At 35.5% G+C, this 26095-nt stretch overlaps 1 protein-coding gene across 2 annotated transcripts; it reads left to right on the plus strand.

Annotated features, from left to right (window-relative positions):
• The first annotated feature begins 134 nt into the window (after nt 1–134).
• Nucleotides 135–25986, plus strand: LOC109038024 (uncharacterized). 2 transcript variants are annotated; one of them, XM_019052940.2, is made up of 15 exons: nt 135–534; nt 1637–2705; nt 3591–4223; nt 6108–6284; nt 6777–7669; nt 8239–8416; nt 9524–9783; nt 10441–10534; nt 11294–11406; nt 12677–12881; nt 16005–16126; nt 18496–18728; nt 19565–19702; nt 20243–20410; nt 22990–25986. In XM_019052940.2, exons 1-15 carry the CDS (start codon nt 349–351, stop codon nt 23081–23083), a joined length of 4563 nt encoding a protein of 1520 aa, XP_018908485.2. In that variant the 5' UTR covers nt 135–348; the 3' UTR covers nt 23084–25986. The 2 variants fall into 2 exon arrangements, with proteins under 2 accessions (XP_018908485.2, XP_072155097.1); XM_072298996.1 differs by having other exon boundaries at nt 135–291.
• Nucleotides 25987–26095: the final 109 nt, after the last annotated feature.

Genomic DNA, 26095 nt, shown 5'->3' on the forward strand with positions numbered 1-26095 from the left:
ATGTGGCTCAAATTGAAATCCGCTAGATAGCGTTCACGGCATGTTGAATCGTGATCGTGAACCTGCGCAACAGGCTCATGCTTTCGTATTTTCGTAATTTGTTTTGCCTCACTGCCCCCCCCCCCCCCCCCCCCCAAAAGTGCATAGACATGCAAAGAGCAACGAGGTTACGTTACAGTTCAGCTAGAGTATGTACCTTCAGCAAATTGACTTCCTCTTAGTTAGACTAAAATTTCTGTCACTTTTGCTTTCACCGAGCTAAACTACGAACATTTACGCTTGCTATCACAGGTATTACATTTTCATGTTCTATTCAGAGTTTTAATGTCATAGAAGTAATGTTCTTTGATGTCGCAGCCAACTAAATCCAAGAAGTTGCCTTTACCTCCGGGATGGATAGCTTATCCGTCTAGGAGTCATCCCGGTAGAGTGTACTTTTATCACAGTGAAACTCGCCAATCAATTTGGCAGGACCGTATCACCGAAGTCTTTGACTTAAGTAACTCAGATGAAAATGCTGGCTTAATCCCTGATGTAAGTATCTGCGCTTTGCTTTTGAAGCACATGCATACTGATTTTAAATTCATATAAATATCTTATACCCTGGTATTTAGCGAAATCATACTAGAAAAACAGGCCTATTTTAGTACGCAACTGCATTTAAGTCTATCCTAATGCCTCTGGTTGGTGTGCACTGGAGTTAGGACTCTCAACAAAGAACGATAAAGTTCTGTCTCAATTCAGCCAATAGCCTCCATCTATCATTTGGATGCATTGTATTTCCCTTCATTTGATGTTGTACTTACATTTTGAAGTCTGCTATTCATTAACTGAAACTATAACAAGACTAGGTACTTATGAATGGTGAAGAGGAGCCTTATTGTTGAAATTTATATGGGTACATACGACAAGAGTGAGAAATGGATGTATCGCACAGTGCAGACAGGGCTATGTCTTGTCTTATCTTACTGACAAAGTCGATTTACATTTCAACAATGAGGCTCCAGGCGCTACGAAGTCTAGGTGGTGAGGTTTTTTATTCATCAATGTCGGGAGCAGGCTGATTATTGAAAGGTTATAGGAGCCTGATATAATGTCAAAATGCAATATATTGGATGCTTAATGTAGGGCTCTGTCTTGTCTTATCATCCCGACATAGTTTTGATAATCGGAATGCAGGTAGCGGTCAAGTATAATAAGTATCAAGTATAGTAAAAGTAAAAGGTATCTGATCCAAATGATTCTCCTAGCTGATAGCTTTGATTCGCTTAAGCAGAGAATTTGCTTTTAAAATTTTTTTTTGATAGCAACAAATTAGCTAAAGCACTATTGATGGAACTGAAAAAATGGATTTTTCTGTTAATAAAAATGATTTGCCTGAATCAAATTGAGAAAATAGATGTCCCTGCTTGCAGAAGTGTAGGAAGCTTTTGTCAAATCTGCATGGCATAAAGTTACGAGTTCTACCTCTTACGTCCTCCTAAATCTATGCAAGTGGTAAAAATTTTCTTTTTTATGATTTTTTCTTCTGTTCCCGAGAATCATGAAGAATTTAAAAATGTTTATATTTTCTTTCAACCATTTGACAAATCTCCCTCTCATGACTCACCAATAACTTTTTTCCTTGCTCTTTTAGGAACCACAGCTGCAAAAAGCTCTTGAGACATTGTCCAACGCACCCACTCCACTTAAGGGGAAATCAATTCTTGATGAAGCTATTGTCAGACCTTCAAGTCCAGTAGACTCAGCAGATCAAGCAAGAGAATTTGGAAGGAGCAAGCTTCCAAATAGCAGCGAACTTCGATCATTATCAGATCATCTTGTCAGCTTATCAAGGGATAGCTTTAACTCCGACAGTGACTCCCAAAAATCTCTCTCGTCCTGGGATAAAGTTAAAAGCAACTGTAGCTCAAGTAAGTCACCAGATTCAATGCCTTTCAATGAGCAATCTGCAAAAAATTGTATTGACTCTAACAGCAATCAATCAGCCTTACAAGTAGATTCATACTCAGGCTACCAGTCACATATCTGCAGTTCTACACCTGTGACCGAAAACTTATCTGGTGCCACTTTAGGTTCTTTGTCTCAACAGAATAATCAAAAATCCTGCTCCAACTCTCTCAATCGTTTTTTTAGCAGTCACTCTCGAAGTTCAAGTCCTATCATAGACTCTCATGATGTAAGCAGCATAGGAAAACTACAAAATTGCAATCCATCGCCACAATCAGATCACTCGAGCAATTCAAGTGGGTCAAAGAAGAACGAAATTTGGAAAAGGATGGATTCTAACGCTAATTTCTCATGTAACAAATCATCTGTAAATGATCGCCTACAGAAAGCAAGGTTCTCAGTTAGAAATATCACTGAAAAACCGCTTGCACCTCATAAGAGGAATGAAGCCTCAGATAGAATTCAAGGTGGATTTAATGAACAGAATCTTATAAATAATAGTTGGTCACATGAACCCTATAACAGACACACACCGTACGAAAGTGAAAGTTCTTTTCTTCCATCCGAAGAGCTTAATTTGAACAATACTTGGCTATGCCCTCCCAATGCTGTTGCACCATCCAGATCTTTCAACTGTTCCGCTCAACCACAAGAGAGAAATGTATGGGACAGTGATGAGCAGTACCTATCACATTCCAGAAGTGATGCTGTTCTCAGACCTTCCAATCGTTTCTCACACTGTTCTCAGAATCCAGGTATTTAATAATGTTCTCTTTTTTTTATACATGTAATTTAAAAATTCAGTTGCGTTGCTTGTTTGACAATGAATTAACTCAATGCACTCAATATTGGCACCCTGCAAGATTTCACATGCGTATTTACCAGGTCAAGCTGCCTGTCTTATGTGGCTGTCTATGCCATCGAATACAGGTCTCTTTTTCCATCCCTTCTAATATTTATTTTCCTTCCTCATTTGAGGTTCCTACCATTTTCTTATCTTGTTGGGGTCACCAAAATCGTAGGAACCATGAAAGAGAGGGGGAAATAACTATAGGCGTGCAGAATGTTCATGAACTGGTGATCTGTATTTTGCGGGTGAACAGTTTACATTGTGGCAGTAGCCGCGCTGATTTTTTGTTAAAATTACTTCAACAGAGTCGATTTCTTGTCAGATTTACTTCAATCGTGCTGATTTCTTTGTCAAATTTACTTTGATTGCACTGATTTTTTGTCAAAATGAATTCGACTACGCTGTGTAATAGTGTGTAAGGAAAATTTGCTTTTCGCTGGTGAAAGCATACACTGATGAACTTTCTGCACCCTTGAAATAGTGTGAGAAAGGATAAACAAAGAAACGCTTTTTTATCTCCATTTCTACCTTCCAAAAGGCAGAAATACGTACAAATACACGTACATAATAAATGTATTTACCTACCAATCCTTCGAGTATGCAACTAAGTGTCACTCAGAGATGCCAAGCGTGAGAAATCTGAACATAAGAAGCAACTGCTGTAAGTTCACTGTCGTATTCTTTTTTCTCACAATCACTTCTTGAGGGATTTTTATCATGATACATGTATGTAATTTGTATTTTGCAAAGTCAGCTTTACAACAATTTTTTGTTCAATTTCAATTTTCAGGTCCAAGCAGTGGTAGATCCATCTTCGATGAGTTTATTATGGGCAAAGACAAGGCTCAAGCACCTCCATCAAGGCATAATTTCAACAATAAAAGAAAGAATGATGAATACTTTCAACCCTACTCTGACTCAAGGAACACGGCTCTTCCACCTCTCCCAAAGCACGATTTCAACAATCATAGAAATAGTGATCCACTTTTTCTACCCCACCCTAAATCTAGAAATATGGATCAATTTCCTCCAACGAGGCATAATTTCAGCAATCAAAGGAATAGTGATCTTTATTTTGCTCCCACCCACGTGTCAAGAAATGTGGACCAACATCCTCCCCGAAAGCATAATTTCAACAATCAAAGAAGTAGTAAGCCTCATCATCGGAGAAATAGTGATCCACATTTTCAACCCCACCTTAACTCAAGAGATATGGATCAACTTCCTCCACCGAGGCATAATTCCAGCAATCAAAGAAATTGTCGCCCACAAGCTCAAAGTCAAAAGAAATACCCATCAAAGAGACCTTCCCGCTTGGATCCTCTTGCCCAGGCTTCCAATCGTGCTTCTACTTTTCGAGAGAATTCTGTGCAAAATCGTTTGCTCAAAGCGCAGAAGGAAGTTTTAAGCAGAGGCAACCCAGGTATCTCATCAATTTTTTACTCCTTCCTTTTCTTTTTCAAATCTTATATTTTTCTTCTTCAAGCCATGATTATCACATACTTTCCAAATTACAAAAAAGGCATCACTTTCGGTATGAACGTCCAGACAAGTTTAGAAACCAACCACACGATAATGAATGGATTCTCATCAACTTTTCACACAAGGCATGGTAGACACAATGAAAATTTATTGAATCGCATCTTTCTGAATGAAGGTCTCAGGGCCACATTCATAGTGGTTCCTTAATCAATTCTTTATCTCAGGAGGGCCCTCAATGAAAAGTTTCTTGTTTTGAAGGCAGGCTTAAGAATGCCTGAACATAGCATCAATGAAAAGACAAGTTTTACAAATCTTGAAAAAAATTCAGTAGTGTATCTCTGGAAATGGATTCCCAAGGTACCATTTTATTTATTTTATTTTATTTTGCAACTTTTTGTACATAGACACAGGCAGTTATCGTACACGTCACATTAACATAAATTTGATACTTAAATCTTATGTTAACAATATTACATCTAAATCACTATGCATTAATTTGTTACATGTGATCGAAGAAATCGTCTACAGAGTAGAATTCATTATTAATTAAATACACTTTTAGTTTCAATAATTTGTTCCCATCTCCTTCCCTGATGTGCTTGGGAAGTTTATTATACATTCTGCTCTCTTCTCTGAGTAGGGGATCTACTGCGTTTTCAAGTTTTATGTTGGACTTGTTCCGTTACCACAATGATTTGCCACTTCCAAACGATAAAAATTTAATTAAAAAAATCTATGATTTTGACAAATTTTAAGGTAGGTGCGAAGCTTCCTTAAAATTTCAAAAACTCTCTAAACATTTTCTTTCATATTTTGTATTCTTTAAGATAGCTAATCATTGTGATCCCTTGTAAGTACCAATTTTCAGAGTTATACCAATGAATTCATTGGAGGTTTGTTTGGCAATCTTTGTAGCCAATCAGGTTGCAACTTGCCGCCTGTAACATTCTCAAAGTAGGTAGGAATGAATCCTACATTTCGGGTCAAGACACGCGTGTAGCAAGCAGGCGTATCTGGCCGTTTAGACCCTGCCACCATGTGGGTCCTCTCTACAGAAAGGATCTGATTGAGGAACGACTACAAATACAACTTTTACTCATTTTTTTTTGTTTGTGCTTTCCATGCGGTTTTTTTAAATTGAGTTGTTCACGTTTGAAACCAAATTGATGAGGGGACATCATGCTCTTTTTTACTTTTTCTAAAAGTCTCACTACTTACCAAAACCCTAGCTCAAAATTGAACTGGAAAAGGATGGTAATGTTGTCATTTTAATGGAACAATATTTTAACCGCTTTTCATAATTGTTTTTAGACATACTCCAAATCGAGGATTGCATTAAAAAATTCCAGTTAATTAATGTATTTTATATAATTGCTCTCTTGCGCATTTCCTTGAGAATTATGTCTGTCATTTAAAGAATCCAAGTGCTCTCTTATTCTCTCCTTTGGCAACTCATTGTGTAACTTCTTTGAATGGAAAATAAGGAAACTAACTTCCTTACCGAATAGCTCCTCTAATAAATTCCTCTAAAACATTCGGCTGATAATTTTGTTTAAATATACCTGCTTAATTCTATGCAAAGAATTCAGCTTTATCTAAGTCTAACTTGTCTCTTGTGCCGTTCTATCCTCAAGACACAAAGCTCCTTACTGAGAATGAATTCTTCTTTGTTTTCCCTAATCATCATTTCATTTTTTACTTTTTCCTATACATATATTCTCAGGGTTGCAAGGGCAAAGGAATATTAAAGATTTCAAGAAATGTTGTGCTGGGTAGGGAACAGAAGAAAAACTATTACCTTGAGTTTTCTGCTTTCTTTTTTCAGTCAGACCACCTGTATCAATGGAACCCATAATGCACCAAAATAATCCTACAAGGGACGAAAGCTTCTGCCAAAATTCCAAATTTCTTGATGTTTTTGACAGGATCACCGCAAACTCTGCTAAAATACTATCCCCTCATAAAATGCTTTCCAAATTTTCCCAAGAACGACCTGATGTAGGTAAGTCTTATCGGTACTCCTTTTTATGGAGCATCTCAACACCCTATAACTTGAGTAAAAACAAATATTTGGAGTTGAAATTGAAATAGTAGTTCGTGGTCCACTAAGACTGGTTTTCTATTAAATTTTAGCGAAATTGGCCCTCACGTTCTGTAATGGCGACCATTTACAGTTTTTATGGATGGGAGGGGGAAATCGAGAAAAAATGAATATTTTAAACTGAAATTAAAGATGCACCTGTGACTCAATGATAGAATACACAGTGTGTGAAACATCTTTGGAAAATACATTCATGCCGCGGTAAATGCGCGGACCACAAAAGAACTGTCTCCCCAACTTGCTGAAAAATCCATGGAAAAAACCCTTTTTTTGGGAGGTCAGCCATTGTACTCTGAAAATGTAAAATAAGGCGACTTCTTTAAATTTGTATGATCGCTGGTTCTCTTTTCCCTTGCATTGATAAAAAAAATTGCGCTCACTTTTTTTTTTCAGTTAAATGGCCAAAGAACTTTACAGACAAAGCCCCATCATCAGACCAGAATAAGAACAAATACAGACACAGCCAGAAACGGAAGCTGGATTTATCTGAAGATAAGTCTGAAATGAAAAAAACCGAGACAAGAATTTCTCTTAAAAGGAAATCAACATCTATGAAAGTCTGTGGAGAGTCTATGTCAGAAAAATCAAACCAACTAAACGCTGCATTAGAAAAGTTTAAAGCTCCTTTGTCAAGCTCTAATCAGAAATCTACTTCTGAATGCTCTGATTCCTCCAGTAGGCTTACATGTTTCTCTACAGATACTCAAAAGAAAACCCCTCCTCAAAGCGACAAAGTTCTTGCTATGGAGTCACCTTGCACTTTCATCAGAAGGAGAACCTCTGTTGAAGGAGAATTTCCAGAATTCCTGTGTGAAGCACAGTCATTTAAAAATCCTGAACACGCATTAGAACAAGAAACTGATGAAGTCTCTTCGGGAGAGCCCAAAAATATATTAAAACAAAAAACAGCGGACAAACAAAACCTGCTTGCTAGCAAGCGGGTTCAGTTTAGGGAGGAATTGGAGGAAACTATTGATCTGGAGGAAGAAGACTACATATGTGCTGAGGATCAACAGATGATGGACTTAGACTTGTATGACTGTGCGAAAGATAATCCAGAGCCACCAAAGAAAAGCACCATTTCCAAGTCCCAAGGTTCTTCTGTGCAACAACGATTAGAAAACGCCCGGAAAATTGAGAGGACTGCAATCAACGTCCAGCAGAGTCAGTCCTCAGAGACTGCACTGTCCCACAAAGTTGAACCAAATTTGCAAATCAGTCATACAAAAAATGAAGAAGAACCAATGGACTGGGAAGATATACCTTTGCCCGAAATTATGACGCAGGTAAAAACTTAAATCAAATAACCGCCTCTTTTCTTGCCTTTAATTTTTACAGGTCTGAGTGAGAGCACAGAATTTTCTTATCTTCCTTTTTTTTTGAAACTCCTCAATCCTCAAATTTTGTTTGAAGCGATGATTTTTTTTTCTAAATTGATATAAACTGATGGACCTTCCCAACTTTCAAATCAACTTTTCATGGCCCTTCAGTATTTCCAAGATCTGCGGGTCGTTTGCTCAGATAGTTTCTGCATCTTTAGTTTTGAGAAAAGTTTGATGTTTTTGTAGGCAGGGTTGCGAACGACATCTCAATGATGCAGCATTAATCATCAGTCAAGTCAGTACTTAGTATAATTACTACAATTACCGTCCCTTGAGAAGCACTTATTAGGGAAGGGGCCTTTATTATCTTGAATTCTCACCAAGAGCTTGCATGTGACTTAATTACTTATAAATCTCATTTCTTGGGTTGACATTCATGTGGTTCCTCTAGAATTAAATTTTAAATATTTATTTCAAAGCTCTTCTTTTCCCATAACTCATGGATTCTAACAATCTTTGTTTTTCTTTAATAGGTTGAACAAACTAGGTACTTCATGAGTATGTGCCAGCAAAAAACAACAGCAAATTGGCTACCGGAACAAAGTTCAATTACTTTTCCTCCCAAGGCTGAATTTTGTATTGTCATCGATACAAATATCTTTTTATCCAAAATTTCTTTTGTTGTACGCATAAGGGACACTTATTTCAAAGGTACAAGATTAAATCTATCCACAAAGAATGATTCTGATTAGTAACCTTTGCATTATGCTTACAGTGCCCTCATTATAAGCAAAGGGTTAAATTTTGACCAAGAAACCAAGCACACTTTGAAATTTAAACCGACTTAGATATTCTACTGGTGAGAACATTTAGATTGCCCGAAGTTTGTGAATCCAGGGATTCTTCTAAACATCAAAGTTGCGATCACAGTGACAATATATTTGTGACAATTAGAAATGGTGCAACAAACAGTCCATCGACATTTAGTGGACATTTATAGTGGCATCAAATGAAACTGATTGAAAGAAAAACCCAGCTTAGGCAATCGCAGGACTCAGTCAAATGGGGGAACAGAGATGATGAAGAAATCGTAACTTTGTAGATGAGAAAAATATCCCCAAATTTTTTCCTTATCTGAGCATATTTACACAAACAAAGTCTATCTGCATTGGGTTTACCATACATGTATACCTCTTTTGCGTAAATGTATCCATTTCACTAACAACAGACCACCCATGCCAAGAATACCTCTATTAACAAGAGTGGTTGATCTCCTCTTGCTCACAATTTTTGACATGAAATTTTAATAAATGTTATTTTTTACTATTTACTGATTCATATTGATAGCCAAATGCCAAAAATGTACTAAAACGAATCAAAGTATTTCCGTGCAATTTTTTTTTTTTTTTTTTTTTTTTTTTTTTTTTTTTTTTAGAATAAGTGAAAAAAATTGCAAGAAAATTTATTAGAAATTTCAAGTTAATGTGCCTTCAAAAAAAATAAAACATGAGCGGAGACTTAGAATCTTGCAAACTAAGATACACATTTTTCTACTTTAGCTGTCGGCTTAGTGATTTTATCATCTTTCAAGATCACTAAACTATTCTAAACATTTTTCTTTTACCTCTGAGTCAGTTTTTAGTTATCACCCTGCTACTCATTTTCCTCCAAAAATTTGAAGGGAGATCTTGCAATTCTGTATTCTAAATTGTCTTTTGTGCAATTGTTGATCCAATTTTAGCTCGAAACAAAATAATTTAGGTATATCTGTTCCTATGGTTTTAAAGTGCTCTAATCCTTTTCTGCGGTCCCCTTCAGGCCTTGGTCTTCCTACCATAGTGGTTCCCTGGCAAGTGGTGCAAGAAATTGATTCTTTGAAAGATCGCGGTAGTACCAAAATCAAAACGAAAGCCAACATTGCAAAGAATTTTCTCTTCGAAAATTTATCGAATAAAAATCCAAGAGTGCGCGGTCAAACCATGCAGGAGCATGATGAATGTCAAGGAGAAGACTACGTAGCCCCAGATGACATGATTTTAAAATGCGCTATCAAACTGATCAAAAGTGGAAAAAGTGTGGTGAGACTTTATATTTTCCCTCAGAAACTGAGTTAATTTGTGTGTTACTGAACTAAACAACTTTCTCAGAAGCTTTCCTCTCTTTCAGCATGATAATGGAGAGTTATGAAAATGGGAATGTTGCATATTTTGACTGTATAATTTTCTTAGTACCGGAGGTGCTTGCAAATAAATGCACTGAATTTCCGTTTTTATGCGGCCAAAAATCAAAATGAGATTGAGGATTTGAGTCAGTTCAATCTACAACAAGCTATTAGCAATTGCATTTTAGAAATCATGCTGATATTAAAGGAGTATGAAAATTACTACTAAAAGAGGCAAACTCATGAAAGGTATTAACTGTCTTGTCTGAAGCATACTTCGGAAGAAGGAAGTATTCAGGTTTGGTAAGAGGTGGTCGGCACTTTGTTACTTGTTTTGATCAAAGAATCTGAGTAACAAATTGACAGCCATGGCTGTGTCAAGTTAGCAAACCAGGCTATTTTATCTGTATCAAATCTCCATCATTATACATGGGTAATGAGTACCATTAATCCTCAAAGTGCCGAAATTGGAGGAAAGAATATATTATAATGGTAAAGTAACAAAAATTTGTTTTAGAAATTACTTAATCTCTCTTTTGTTCTTCTCTATTAAATCAAACAATATTTATTTCAGGAACTTTTAACGGACGATAAGAATTTAGTCTCAAAGGCGAAGATCAATAATATATGTGCCTATACCAGGGAACAAATGGAACAAAGACTAAATGGTATGAATAATAAAAAATTTCAGTCGAAATAATTCCTATTGTAAGCGCAATGTAATGTAATACCCAAATACTTATTTCCCCATTTTTGTCCAGTCGTATTTTTTCATTAGAATTAAAGTAAAATTAAAGGAATGAATGACCAATACAAAAAACCTTTTCAGAACATCCTCTTCCAGGTAAGACATTCTCATGGTTTTTACACATCAAGAATGTCATACATTGAAAGATATTTTTGTTTTCGGGGGAGATGTATTGTTTATTTAATGATTATTTTATTTTAATCTTATTTAAAAAATATAACTCAAATAAATGGGGAAAATAAAATTGGGACAGTTGAGGTTAAAATCCTCAACCTTGTGGCTGTTAGGCGAGTACTGTATATTGCGCCACTGCAGCGATTATGGCAACAGCAGTAAATTGAATCTTTATAAGAGCAAACGATGATTAGAGGCTACTTTTAGACGATTTTTGGGGAGGTTTTTGAGGTCTATTCGCAAAACCTCAATAGCACCCGTCAATCAACTACACATGAACTATTTTTTACCGCAAACTGCATCAAAATCGATGGCGGTCACTTCTAAGCCTTCTTTTGTTAGCGCAAGCCTTGTAAAACTGTAATGAAATATGAAGGATTATGTTATTACATGAAGAATAAGGGAGCATTTCGAATTTATTTCCATTTTTTATGAAACATTTTAAGTGTCTATGTATTGTACTAATATCAAGGAAAAAGTAATTGAATTTTTTGATGATTCATAGAAGAGAAGGCGAATCAAGCATGTTCCAACTTAGAACCTACTTCACCGGCTGATACTAAACTTGACATTTTAACTTGTGCTCTAAAAACTGATTTAATGGAATACTTTAGCGTGGTAAGTTGAATTTAAATGACAAAACTTTTTTATCCATCCATCTGCTTATAAGAGCATTTTACAAACATTTTGGCACAAAAAATGCCTAAAAGAGGCTAAATTGTAGTCATGACTGTCTGGAGTCCGCAGTTCAAAAAATGATTTGAAGTTTCAATCTCTCAAACGCAGAGCTTACTATCATCAAATTGAAGTACAACTTTACGCTCACTAGTGGCACAAAAATAAACTAATTGTCCGAAAACTTATGCTCTGGATTTTGAAAAGCAGTCAGTCACAAACCCAAATGCCAATTCAGTAACGAAGTTCCAGCCGAAGACATACCTGAGGGTGATTCCAGCGTGTCTCGAGATACAAGTACCTAATTTGAGTACTATATGACTTAAGTAATAGTGATAAATTAGAAATTAAGGATAGAGTCTAATTGTAAATAATTTGCTATATTTATTTTGTGTACTTTCTTGAGGCTAAATGAAGGGGAAAAAAAAATTCCGAAAAGAAACGAGAGAAAAATGAACCAATAGGCACCTGAAGGTACCTGAAGGCTGAAGGCACCTTTTCAGAATTTTCCCTAGAACATGATTTGCACAAAGAAAATAGCTGAAATTAACTCCTGACTAAGATTGTAACGTTTTCATTTAACATTAGCCACAAACAATTTAAATTTCCTGCTCACAAGATGTACTTCATTACTTTCATCGTAGATCATTCATCTTCTACATGAGAAGAATCTAGATGACACAAATCGTGCACTACAGCAGTTTTGGCAAGCTTCTTTATGGAGCAGTGTTCCTCCCCTGCCCTGTGTTGCTCAAAGTGTAAACAACATGCAACAGCTGAGCCGAAGCGCCGAGATTGTGGTTGCCACTTTTATGTACAGAGAGACTTTTCCAGTAACTTTTAGTGTGTAGTTTAACTCAGGTAGATAATGGGTTTTTTTGCATTTTTTATGAGCAGGAAGTTTGAATTTATGCATCAAAAATCATTAACGTCTTGATCGGGAGTTATTTTCAACAATTTTCATTACAACAGTTGTGTCCTGTGGAAAATGTTAATGAGAAAACATAATGTCTTATTGCTTAGATGCGGACCTTGTCCAGAGGTCTCTAGCTTTTGGTAAACATTTACATCTGAATACCAAGGCCTGTTTCCCTGAGACAAATAAAAAATTTAGACTTTCACAGTGTAATATTAAAAGTAAAGTATGAAATTACCAGATGTTCTCTGTTGCAAACCTTCTCTTTCACAGTATTTTTTCCTCATTCTTTTGCAGGTAATTAAGAAGGGTATGTCTGAATGTTTTGGTGAGAAGAATTGGGCAAAACATTGCTGCATCAAGCCTCCGTGGACTGCCATTTCAGACTGCCTAACAGTATTAGAAAAACACGGTCTCTCGATTTGTTGTAAACAAATTCCAAAAACGCATTTTACGAAAGCTGTGAAAGAAGTTCAAATGTTTTTTGTTTCTCAAGAAAAAGGTAAGAAGGTAGACAAATCACATACCTTACTTGGTGACTTCAGCAATGGCTCATGGTTAAACTGTGTGCTGTTAATACCAGAGTGTCAAAAATTCTGGAACTGCAATTTAGAGGGCTGAATTTTCACAACTGCAGGGAGGTCTTGTAATGTCCCACCTAGATTTTGATCAAAGTTTGGCAAAAAGTTTCACCTTATGAAACTATTGGACTCCTATTTCGGCTTCTTCTTGGATAGGCCCTAGAAGACCCGCAAGAAAAATGTCAAAAAATCAAAAAAGAGGGTCATACTTACTGGAACCCTCAAGCTTACAAGGTATATATTATCAAAAACAGCAGTCAAACATCTCACCTTTCTAAACTTGGCACTCTTGGTACTTTCTCCTAAAAATGGTTCACGGAATTTTCTCCGCACAAAGAGGAAAAATCACAGAAATTTTCAAGACTGGATGTTAAGTAGTTTTTCATTTAAAAAATAAAGTATGACAGGAAGTCTGCGACGTCGCAAACCGAGATACGTGGTTTGGTAGTTTCACCGTCGATATGGGAAATATATGTCGCGTATTTTTCAGCAGAATTAGCGTTGCATCTCATCTCGCCCAACGAAAATATTCATAGCCCAGAAAACTGCCGAAAACTGCTAGTGAACCAAAGAAATTCCCAAATTTCAAAGTGTGCTTTTACTTAAAATTGACAATTTGAACCCTTCAGACATGTCCAGAAAATTCAGGAGTCGTTTGCATGTCGCGTATTTTTCAGCGTAATTATAGTATTGAATCTCATCTCGCCCAACGAAAATACTCATTGCTCAGAAAATTGCAAAAAATTGCGAGTAAACCAAAGAATGTCCAAAATTTCAGAGTGTGTTCTTACACAAAATTGACCATTTGAACCCTCCAGACATGTCCAGAAAATTCAGGAGTCTTCTGCTTGTCGCGTATTTTTTGGCGGAACCAATGAAAATATTGTTTTGAAGAATGCACTTCTTTTGCCAGAAATTAGAAGATATAAAGGCAAAGCCGGAATAAAACCTTGAATTAGAAAATTTTATTCAGAATCAGGCATAATTTAACCCCAGAAGTCGGGCCGCAGTTGTATGGACATCTATAATAACAATATAAGAAGATTAGCGTAGGATAGCGCCATTATACGGCATGCTTGCAATTTGGCAACACTGCCTTTCATCCATATGAACACATCTACGATAGAATCGATATATATCGAAAATCCTAACCTAAAATCGATTTTCGTTAGTGTATTTACAATGAGAAAGAGCATTGATGCTAACATGCAAGAATCGCCAATACCTGGCACGTGAGTGATCCAATATAAGAAATTAGCATAAAATCCTCGATCTTGCGTCACAAAAAAATGCATAACTCACGGTAAGGCAAGAAAAGGCAGGCGTCTGTAGTACACATTCACTTTGGCTTTGACTGTTCTCTTTACGTATGATCCTTATTTACCAATATTTAATCATTATTTCAATCGATAAAAGTATCTGAGGGATGTAAAACTATTAAGCCTTTCAATTGAAAGGAGTTACCTCACATTAGGGTTGCTTATGCTCTAAAGCCCCTCCATGTCGGTGGAATGAAAAAATGAGAATTTAGGTATACTCATCTATAGATAAAAATATGAACTGCAACTGGGGCGTATTTGCAACAGCGTTGTTCTCTCATTTTACTGCTTTTGAAGGGGCTTGAAATGCTCATGAGATGCCATCCTCTTTTCTAACCTGCTTTATAAAATTTTCGCAGCGAATCATGATCTGGTTTGAAAAGAGTCAACCTCTCAATTTTCATAAGGATAACACAATAATTCTTCTAGAAGGAGACAATGTTCAAAACCTAATCAGGGCCACTAATGATGACAAAAAATTAGCAACAGATATCACCCTGAAACAATTGGTTGCGTAAACTTGCAAGTGTTTCAGAACAATGAAACGAATGTACCACCATGGAAACAAACCATGGGTCTTCACACACTCTTTGTATTTTCTATTACAGTGCATGCTCTCTAGTTTTAAAACTAAAGGGACGGAGAATTTTTAAATTTGAGAAACTCTAAATCACAGAGATCAGTTTTAAAGAAAATTTGAATTCAAAAGTTTTTTTAAGATATTTTAATTTGAAGTGAGATGGCCAAATACTCTACAACTCAAAGTTGCATGCCTATTACTATGGGTGCTTTATGCTAATTTCACTAATTTGCATCAAAAGAAAGCCACCACAACTTTTGTATCAGCGAATGTCTCCTTCTGTGAGTTTTTATTACAGAAGATGCAATCCTTCCTTGAATTATTTAATGTTTCGGAAACTAAAAATTACACAGCTGATCCATTTGCTGATCAGGGTCCAGAAATTTTAAATTAAGAGAGTACACAGTCACGATTTTTTTTTTTTATTTGGAAAAGAAAAGAAATAGAGATTTTTTCAAAGGATTAGATTTTCTTTTGTATTATCAAACTTTTCGATTTAAAGGAGTTTGAATGAGGAAGTGTGCACTCCATGTATCAGACGTTGATAATACATGCCCAAAGCACATTGGTGTAACACAATGTATTATTACTCTTCCTTAACTTTGCATGAATTTTCACATAGACCCAAAAATTTAGCCATTGGTCGATTTTGGATGATTGCAGTTGACATTAATATACTTCCTCATCGTCATTAGTGACATTGCTGAAAAGGTGCCCCAGCAAACTAGACTCATTTTTGCTGTTTGCAAAAGTGGAGGGTTCCATTCAACAATTCTTATTGTAGCTTACTAAATTTCTAACCAAATAAGCTTTACTAGACATTTTTTGAAATTTATTATGTTACCTTTTAAGTCCAAACAAACCGCAGTTTGGTCATTTTCATAGTTTGCTTGCACATCAGTCAAATTTTTTTGGAACCACCGGTGCATAAAAACCAAAAAGTTTAACGTTTCAAAACCTGGAAACCAAGGAGTTTCCACCTTTTCACCAGTCCCTTTGTTTCAATTGTCTTTCAAAAGTGTGTGATGTAAAGAAAAACGTTTGTGTTAAAAAATGTGAAGATTAGTCTTTTATATCGGAGTACCCTCATGTAATCATTTAATCAACATTGCTAACCATGTTTTATTTCCTATTCTGCTTTTTAGGATCGAAAGTTACCATTCCTACTTTAATGCTTTCAATTAAAGCCATTGACGTAGTTATACGCTTCCTAGGTGCTGAAAATGCTTTCAAAGATGATTCTCAAGTCATGCTAAAGAAGATAGAAGTAAGTGGCTCATTCTAATTTTTTTCTGAAAGCAACAAAATTTTCATCAACCAGATCAGTTAACTCTTTAACTAGAAATGAATGAATAGAATAAAATGAAAAGAATTAGAAACAAAAGTAAAAACTTGGACTTCAAAATTAAAATTACAGTAAAACTTTGATTCAATGAACATAATACATTTTTCGACTTATAATTTTTTCTTGATCCAGAAAAAATCACTTTCTTTTCAACGTAAATTAAATTATTTTAAACAAATTTTGATTTAGTCAATATTCGATTAAAAGAAGGAAGTTCTTTGATCTGAGTATGATCTTTACCATGTAAATTAAACTAGATTCCATGAATGCCGAGCAGAGAAGTTGGGAAAAAGGCACACATGTCTTAGCTACTGCATTTTCCGTCAGTGTTGTCCCTTCTGTGTATTCGTGACCTCTGCTGCACAATTTCACCACTTAAATGCTGATTAGTTAGACTGCATTTTTGCCTCTTTCTGACTCTGAAGTTCTGTTCTGTGCTCATAGTCTTTTGGAAGGAGCATTCGCAAAAAAATATAGAGCTACTTTTACTGTCAGAGATAAAATGAGATTGATTCAATACAGAAACAAACCTTTTTATAAACCTCTTGTTGACATCGTGAATCATTCAAAAGCCTCATCTTCTACGCTGTGCTCAGTTCTTAAAAATGAAAACCCATACTGTCTGGCAATTTTGCACGGGCTATTATCGTATTTACAAGGAGAGGATAGAAAGTGTACACAAAATTGGAAAAAAACCAAACATTTCAACATTATTAGAGGCCCAAAATTGGAACTGTATGAAATTTTTTGCTGGTCCCCAGTCCAAAAAATTATCGAAGTTTTAGTGAAATGAATTTTGCTCTACACCCTTCATGGAAAACCTCAATATTTTGAGTGTTATGTAGTGATTTATTTCAGTAAGCTTCGATTGCTTTTACAAAGGATTAATTCTCAACAGTCCATGCAAATGAAGAGAGTTTTCAAATTTTCTTCCCCTTTCCCTTTCTTTACTGCAAAAAAAAAAAAAAAAACTCAGAGCTCAAAACTCTCCAAAGATTATGTAACCGTGTATGCACAATTTATATTCTAAAGCAAAGAACCAGGGGTGTAGAATCTTCCCAACTTCCACTTTTTCATGCGCCTGCTCGCCCACCCGCTGGCTTTCAACATTTTTCTTATCGACATTCCATAAAATTTCCTTCCAATTTCAGAAGAGAGAACCTGTTTCTTCTTGCTCCCTTTGATTTTCAACTTATGACCATAAAAAATTGTCCCTCCCTCCCCCTCTTTAAGAGCCTTCCCTCATTTTTCGGGCCTGAGCAAACATTTTTTGCATGTATGGAAAGAACTTGAGAGACAATTTAAAAGAAGCAATCTTGCTTCGTGCTTTGTGTTGAAACTCATCAACATATAAAGTCACTGGATGTGTACTATAAATATGATATTTTGGGTTTCTGTTTTTTCTTTCTTCATATCGTCAAAGGAGCTTGCTCTAAAATCGTACATCTGCACAGAATCTTATTTATCCTTGGAAGTGTAATCTGTTTTTCATGAGTGCTACTAATCCTCATTGTTGGTGCTCTGCCATCTGCCTGATTTCTGAAGATGATTTTCATTTCGTTAAATTATACCTCTTAATTGAATTTTTGTGTTTATGAGAAAAAACACAAAGAGTTTCTGGTCTTAATGAGTGCTGTTTTTTTTCACATTTTGTTGCATTTGACAGCGGTTTTGTTTTTATCCAAAACGTATTTTTCATTGAGTCAAAGCAGATAGATATATCGACGGTGAAAGTCGGCAATCACATAACTCGGTTTGCGACGTCGCAGACTTCCTGTCATACTTTATTTTTTAAACGGAAAACTACTCAACGGTAATTCTTTAAAACTTCCGTGATTTTTCTTCTATGTGCGAGGAAAATTCTGCAAAAACTTCAAGGAATAATGTCCATTTGTTCTCCTTTAAAAAAATAACATAGTTGCGGAGATTTTCAGACACCGCAAACGAGTTATGTGATTGCCGACTTGCACCGTCGATATTTAACTTGTTATATGGCAGTAAAATCAAACTAGGGAAACCTAATCAGTAGGTCAATTATGATAGATTTATTTTTGTACTTCATTTCTATAGGATTTTTCTATTTTTTGTATTTTAATAGTGGAATAGAAATCTTAGTGTTAAAAAATGATGAACTAAATCAATTGATGCAGATGTGTGCAAAACTGACAAGATTAAGTATTTTATTAACAATTTACCGTAAAGCCCATAACTTGTTAAAATGCCAAGTGTTCAGTTTCACAAGTCATTGGCAGAAGTATCGACTGATTGATCAAATTTTGATGTTTCCCTAGGAATTAAGGAAACAGTTGTCTGAAATCGGCCTTGGCACTAAGGTGAACTGTAATTCAAAGCCGGATTCATCTCATTCAAGTGCTGAAGTAGAGGTCGTTTTTCATAATGTCATCCATCCAATTGCGGACCAACAAACGACTGTTCAACCACCTGATTCCCAATCATTGGTTCGCGTCCCTGTTTCTGTCAGCAGTGCTCTAGACAGATCTTACATTTATTGTAAGAATATGTGGTAAGTTTCTTTTAATCAATTTATTTACCGATTGATCTTCATGACACATTCTCTTACTTAGCTCTGCAACGTAATGTCGGCTCCTTCCGTGCAGGATATCACAAGTGCCATTTACGCTCAGGAAGTATATTGGGGTATGTCTCGATATTGTTTTAATTTTTCCATTAAAAATTTTGCACATAGTTTCATGAAAATTTCAAGGATTAATCTTGATAGTAAAAAACTTTCAGGGATTTATCTCGATAGAAAACACTTCCAAGGATTAATCTGGATAGTAAAAAAACTGTTAGGTAAAATTTTCAAGTGATTCTGCTTATTAGTTTGTCGTAAAAAATTTCACCTCCTTACTTCAAACAGTCGTAAAAAGTTTGATTTTTAGAAAATACAACAGGTGACTCCAAAAATAAAACATGTGACTTAAAAAATATGTCAATAGCAGGGAAGTTGTTGTTGCATAAGTCAGTATTTACAGTCTATTTATTTTTTCTACAATTTTTTTATACACTTCAAAGTAATTCGCTGACTGCAATGTGCTCACTTCGTAATATTTTCTTGTATTTACACAAAAGATATCTACTTTTTAGATAATCTCCTACATGCTAATTCATCCTTTAATTAACAGTGTCCAGCCTTAAAATTTATATTCAAAACTTAGGCAAATCGCGAACTGCAAGACTTTGGCTACTGTACTGTACAATAGGAAGAAAGGAAAGAAATGAATCTTTTTTAAATTGAGACAAGGCATAAGTCGCATAATTTCACAGCAAATACCTTTGAGTCCTTCATAATGAGACAAAGCAGCATGAACTAATTAATTTTTTTTTTTTTTATTTCAGTGCCACCATGTGTTGTGTATTTCATATTCCGAATGATCTAACAGATGTAGAGATAGTTGATAAAAAACTGTCTAAACTGAAAGATGAACATACTAAGCTAAAAGCTTTCATAAGGGATCTCATTTGCTCCTTCGGAAGGTAATTCCACTAGTCCATGCATTCTTATTATAACGCAATATCAAGATGAGCCTTTGGTCTATTTTTGAAATTTTGCAATTTTTCTCATTTTTTAAGTACCTGTCAGTAAAAAAAAAATGATCAGTTTAAATTGATACTTCTGGTTACGTATGAAAACGCCTGAAAATATTACGATCAGTGTTTTGACTGTTTTAAATTTACAGTCACTCGATGTTTAAATTTGTTATGTTTGAAGATCATAACTGACAATTAGAAACAGAACATCACACTCACAACTACCATGAAAGTGGAAGAAATTACTTCTCTGACTCCTTAAGCTAATTATTTTGGTGTCCCAAAGAATGTTTAGTGTAGAAAACTTAATAACCAATCTCCAGATCTAACTCGGTGAAAATGGCTCTCCTAAAAAAAATCCGTCTTCATGTTTTAGACTGGTTTTCCCTCAGATGGTCTTATGACTATGTTTGTATGATGCTCAAATGATTCTAAATAATTATAAAAAAGTTTCCTCTCCACTCTGACAATCTGGTTTGTTTTCAGTCTGGAGGAAGCAAAAGCTAGTGCAGAGCTCTTGTCTCTGGAATCAGATTACATTGACGAAATAAATGAGATTTTGACAAAGTTTCTTAATGGTTACCTCAATGTATCACCGCCAATTGAAATTCCCAAAGTTGATACATTTCAGTTCTTTACAGATCCTCAGTATGCGTAAGTAAACCTAATTTTTTTATAAAGTTCACTCTTCTCCAAATTCCAGTTTACCTAGCACAAAATATCTTTCCAGCATTTTTAAGATACGTCAATTTAGGTGCGTAAGTCAGCAACCAAAAGTGACTTAACAAGCTGTCTGAAGATATTCAATCCAGTTCCTTTAATGGACTGTAGTGCCAAGGTCGATCGCTGACCTGCGCTCCTTTATTGCAGCAACTCAAAAGCTATTTTGGCTAATACTTCATTTTTACGAGCCATTGCATACATTTTTAAAGTAAAATTGAAAAATAATTTTTTTTTTTTTTGAGCCATCTTTGATTCCAAGCTCGAATCAGCTTGTTAAGGGGCAAAATTCTCCATTATGAGTGAAATTCTTGAATGTCAGTTTTGATTGGTGAGCTCCAGTTAAGTTTATGCTTAGCAAATTCTGGACACTACACAATAGCAGAAAAAGTATGAAAATTCTTTTCTGTGCTTGTGGTGTTGTAGACTTTCCATCATACTGTATTTTCTAATCGGAAAATGCATGACCTAACAGTCAGGTAGGAAATCTCGATCTGATGGACAATAAAAAATTATAAGAACAAGAGGATACAAAAGGAATTACACCTTAAATATTGATCAATAAAATTTTAAAAAAATAAAGAGATCAATACGTAGGGTGTCCCAAAACAACTGAGACCAAGTCTGTAATTTGGAGACTATGATAGATATTGAAATGCGATTTTTAGGAGGTTGTAGTTCATACCATTAGCTATCAAACCTCAAAATTTGAGTTTATTTGGTTGAAAAGTCACTGAGTTGTAGCAATTTTTCGGGGAAAAGTTGCAAATAACCCAACAGGATTTTCCAGTAATTTTTCATTTCGCAAACTGTTCCTGAGTCGCGCTGCAGATTGCGACGCTGTGGATCATGTGGGCTGTGTTCTAGATGCTGGTTTTAACCTGTTAAAATGTTTTTTCATCGCAATCAAGACATTTCGTTGGCAAAAAAGCTCAGTGCAGCCGAAACCAGCAGCAGTTTATGTAACGCAGTGTCTACTCGCGGAGCGCAATGAGTTCGCCGGCCAAGTTGAAACAAGAACAACGTTATGCCACTTGCTGTGGCTTTTCTGCCACTGATACTTTGAATGAGATGACAGTTCCTCTTAGACTAAATCGACTTGGCGAAAGTACCATTCTTCGCTGGCATAAATGCTTTTCCGAGGGTCGATAGTCGGCAGCTTTGATTCCACATGGCAGCCGTCCGTCAACTTCCACATCAGAGGCCAGCATCGGCACCGTAGCCGCGGACGAAATGTCTTGATTGCGATGAAAACACATGTTAACACGTTAAAACCTGCATTCAGAACAGTGCTCACATGATCCACTGCGTTGAATTTTGCAGTGCGGCTCAAGAACTTTTCGCGAAATGAAAAATTAAGTACTCAAAAATCCTGTAGGGTTATCTGCAACTCGTCCTCAAAAAATTTCTAAACTTGGCGAGTTTTCAACCGACTAAGCTCAAATTTTGAGGTTTGATAGCTAATAGTATGGACTACAACCTCTCACAAACCACAATTCAATATCTTTCACAGTTTCTGATTTACAGAGTTGGTCTCAGTTGTTTTGGGACATCCTATGTACAATTATTCTCTTCATTTCATATTCTTAAAAAAATATGGAATTGAAAAATGAAAAATTGAAGTATTTCAGGATTTTATTCTTCGTTCGAAGGATGTTCTGTGCAAAAAGAGCAAGAAATTGGCTTCATCCCTTTCCAAAACTAAGATAAGGCGTTGCCTACAGGAATGGAGAGGCCGTAACTACATGGTTTTGTGACCTCAAACTAGTAGAGTAATCGCCGTGTTAACCAGTCAGAGCCGCAGTTGATCGGCCAAAGTTGCTTGAGCGGCGGGTTTGAATCTTAGTGGGGTAATGATTTTCGGTATTTTGTCGTGTTTAGTTTTTATTTCCTCAACTATAGGACGATTTAATGTATGAACTGGGCAGTTTTCTGATGTGAAATTTTATTTTCTTTCAAAAAGGTTCTTATGAATTTTTGCATTAGATCAACCCCTGAAAAGATTTTAGCACAAAAAGAACATGCATCATGCGTTCACCCATAAGAACACAATTTAGGTTGACCAAGTTTCATCTACAAGCATGACGTCACAGAAACGCAGTTACGGCCTCTCTATTCTCGTAGGCAACGGATAAGGATAGAGATCTTGAGATTTTTTAAAAAATAATTGGAATTGACTAGCAAAAATTCATTTTTAAAATCGTTGGTTCATCAGAAGACAGTTAGTTAAGCAAAGTCTATTTCTACCAAAATTCTCACCCGTTGCCAGGCGGAAGTTATAAACATGAGTATGCCACATGTTGAAGTTAGGGGTGGGCCTGTGGAGGTATAGAAAAAATTATGTTTTTGATAATACTGGGACAAATATGTATTTGCAAGCTACAGTTTGTTAACAAGTCAAAATTCTGCTCAGCATAGTCTAATTTTCAGAGTATCTTTGGATGGTAGTTCTGAGGGAAAAACAATTGCGGATCCACTATCACTTAGGTAACTCTCTCGTTGTGTGTTTCCAGGTCTGTGAGAGAAAGAGGTTTCTTACAACTCCAGGAACTTCAAAAACTCCTTGTGAAATGTTCTTCGAAGTTCAAAGAGCTGAATGTTATTTAGTTACCTTTGTTATTTTTTTTTTCTTTTTTGGCTTCTAGTGTCTTACATTTTTGTATTTTTCTTCCTGATAAGTGTCCTTTTTTTTAATTAGTCTGTTTTTGTTTTTTTTTTTTTCAATTTTATACTTTTGACAAATAGTATATTTTTGTATGTTAAATTTAGGGTTGATTTTTCTTTTTCTTGATTTGAAGTAAAATGTGCTGTGATACTTGGGGAGAATGTACGCTAAGTAACCTTTTTGTTCTTCAAAGCTTCAATGAAATGAAATCTTTTAGGGTCAATCTGTGTCAATTATCCAGCAAAATTTGCTGATGAAACCCAAAACCCTCTCAAAACTCAGATGCGGACATGAACAGGCCTCAGGTAAAATGCTGAACTCCTCTCACTGAGACCCATAAAATGTACCCATAAAGTTTCTCTCATGATTCTACTTTCAAATTGTTTAACTTAATTTTTTCAAAATTAGAAGGAAAGAAAGTTTCAGACTATTTTCTCAACGGTTTTAGCTGTATGTATGTCTCAGAATGTAAGATGGCATGAGACTTTCTTTATAATGGTGTCAGGAAGAAAAATAATCCGTGAAGTAAAAGAATGTAGGGACTGGTTGAGTATTTGGATTCAAGTAGTTCATATTTGTGTTACCTAGTAGGTCTCATGATTCTTTATGAGGTTGACTTAGTTAATTAGTGATGAACAACTTAAACAAGCTTGCTCGTGTTTATTAAACTCAGGAAAATTTTATGTTGTGAATTTGTATATGATGTTAGCTCGATTTTTCTGATTGAAATGAGAAGTTTTTGTCCTGTTTGAGCCATTCGAGCTGGGAAAAATTTTAAACCGTACTGTTACCTCAAATACCAAACTAAATAAGGCAACTCACCGATGAAGTTGAAAAATGACACGTTCATCTGTCACGGAATGGTGATGATTGAGGTTTGTAGATCAGCATATAGCTATAGATCTATGAAGGTTTGCAGAGTTTTTTCATCTAATATACACGAAGATATTGCCTTTTGGAAAACAATGTGTGTCATGTCATTCATTGTATCAGTGCAAGATAAAAGTAGAGTTGACTCCAAATAAATTTACCCTTTTTAAATACTGTGACAGAAGATCCGCCTTCTTAATTCTTGTTTATACTTTCAATGCTAAACAGAAGGCTGGTGATCTTCTGTCCCTCTCTAAAATGTGTCAACTTATCTATATATCTGTGAACTTTAGCTCAATCTATGTCTCTCAAATGAGTGATGCATAAAATTTGCATTAGTTGTCCCACGTGCACCATCAATAAAACGGAAGTGGAACCAACCATTTTTACTAATGAGTTACCCTTGATCCATTGTATTTTTTGATGGGTTACTTTTCAAATATTTAACGTAGAATGAAGGAGCTCGACATTTAAACAAATTGTATTTGTTCTTGTTTATTACCATCTATTATTACCAAATACATACCACCAAGTTCTGGTTGGAACCATCTTTCCAATGTGTATTAGTCAAGAAGAATCTGATATAAATGTTCAGGAAGAAGTAGATAGCAGAACTAGAAATGCATATATTGGTTTACGAGATTCCTGTCCCATTTTACTTCTTTGAAGGAAACTCAATCATTGTAGTTTTATGAAATTTTTTGTGGTTTTTTCTTGCTGTTTGCGGAGTTCTCTCTGAAAATTTCATCAAAAATCGTAAAAATTTTCTCTTGCACAAATAAAACACAAGAGGTCTTTGAAACACCACCATCATATTATGTGTTTTACTAGTTTTACCATTGGTACGTTTATCATATGTGATGCATCTGAGGAAATGGGGACTTAAGATGAGTCGCTAAATCCAGGACTGCAACAAACTGTAGTTTCGGTAAAAATCACTGATTTTTCAGTTTTTAATATTTCTGCATTTTTAAGAACATTAAGTTAAAATTTAGACATAATTTGCATTTTTAAGCATGTCCTAAGCGTTTTAAGTGAACGGGATCAAAACAGGCAGCAGCGCGAGGACTCTATCTCTTCTCGGATGAGCGACTGTTACCGCTTGCTTGCATGATAGCAAGTATACCAGAATTCACTATATAGTATTGAGGTCTTTACATACGCAGGAATTCAATTTGAATGTTGAAGAGGCCAAATTCTCAGAGTCAAATTGTTTCAAATTCAAAACTGCGTTTTTTTCCCAAATCACATTTCTTCGCTCTCAAACTTAGAAACGCTCTAGAAAATTCAATTTTTGGAATTTCTTCTGCTTTTTGTGGCGAATGATTCAGAATTAACCCTTTTTTTTGTGAAAATAAAGTTATCTCATTTTTTATTTTTTTCACCCTTAAGTCCTTTTTTCTGCAGTTGCATCATAGGTACATGGTATTATGCCCAGGCAATTGCGAAATTCAGTAACATCACCTTGAAAGGTAGAATCAAAGTCGATGAAGGTTCAAAGCTAATATTTGAAATGAGGTTAAAAATCACAAGAAGTGAGCCTTCAAAATTCAAAAGAATAATAGTTATTGCACATGGTTTCTGATTAAGTTTTTTCAAGAACATGATTTTGTGGGTCACGAGAGAGGGGAATTGAAAATAGTAAAAAAAAAATGTCTATCCTTAATATTATGAAAAGCGGTCTTGGCAAAAATTAAGTGTTTCATATCATTGTATCGTCACCAAATTATTCATTAAATATGTTAGTCAACTCCCGAACCAAAGCGGGTTGCTGAATCCACAGTTCAGGTTTTTTTTTTTTTTTTTTTTTTTTTTTTTTTTTTTTATATCAACTTTGTGTCATGCTTGTCTCAATGTTATATACCTATTAGCCATATCTCATTATCCTAGTCAGTTGTCAGTGAATTTGCATTTATTAGAAAAAGTTTTTTTAGTTCAAAGCTAGCAATAATTCAGACTGATTTAAGCTATGTTTCCCAGATCTCAATATCTGAATTCTAGGAGTGTTCCCTTGATGACGCAACTTTATCATTTTATGCACGTACTGTCCTGAAGTTTCTTGCAAGCCTTGTGTGCTCCCTGTT

This window comes from Bemisia tabaci, chromosome 3 (genome assembly GCF_918797505.1).
Source record: "Bemisia tabaci chromosome 3, PGI_BMITA_v3".
Taxonomy (NCBI): domain Eukaryota; kingdom Metazoa; phylum Arthropoda; class Insecta; order Hemiptera; family Aleyrodidae; genus Bemisia; species Bemisia tabaci.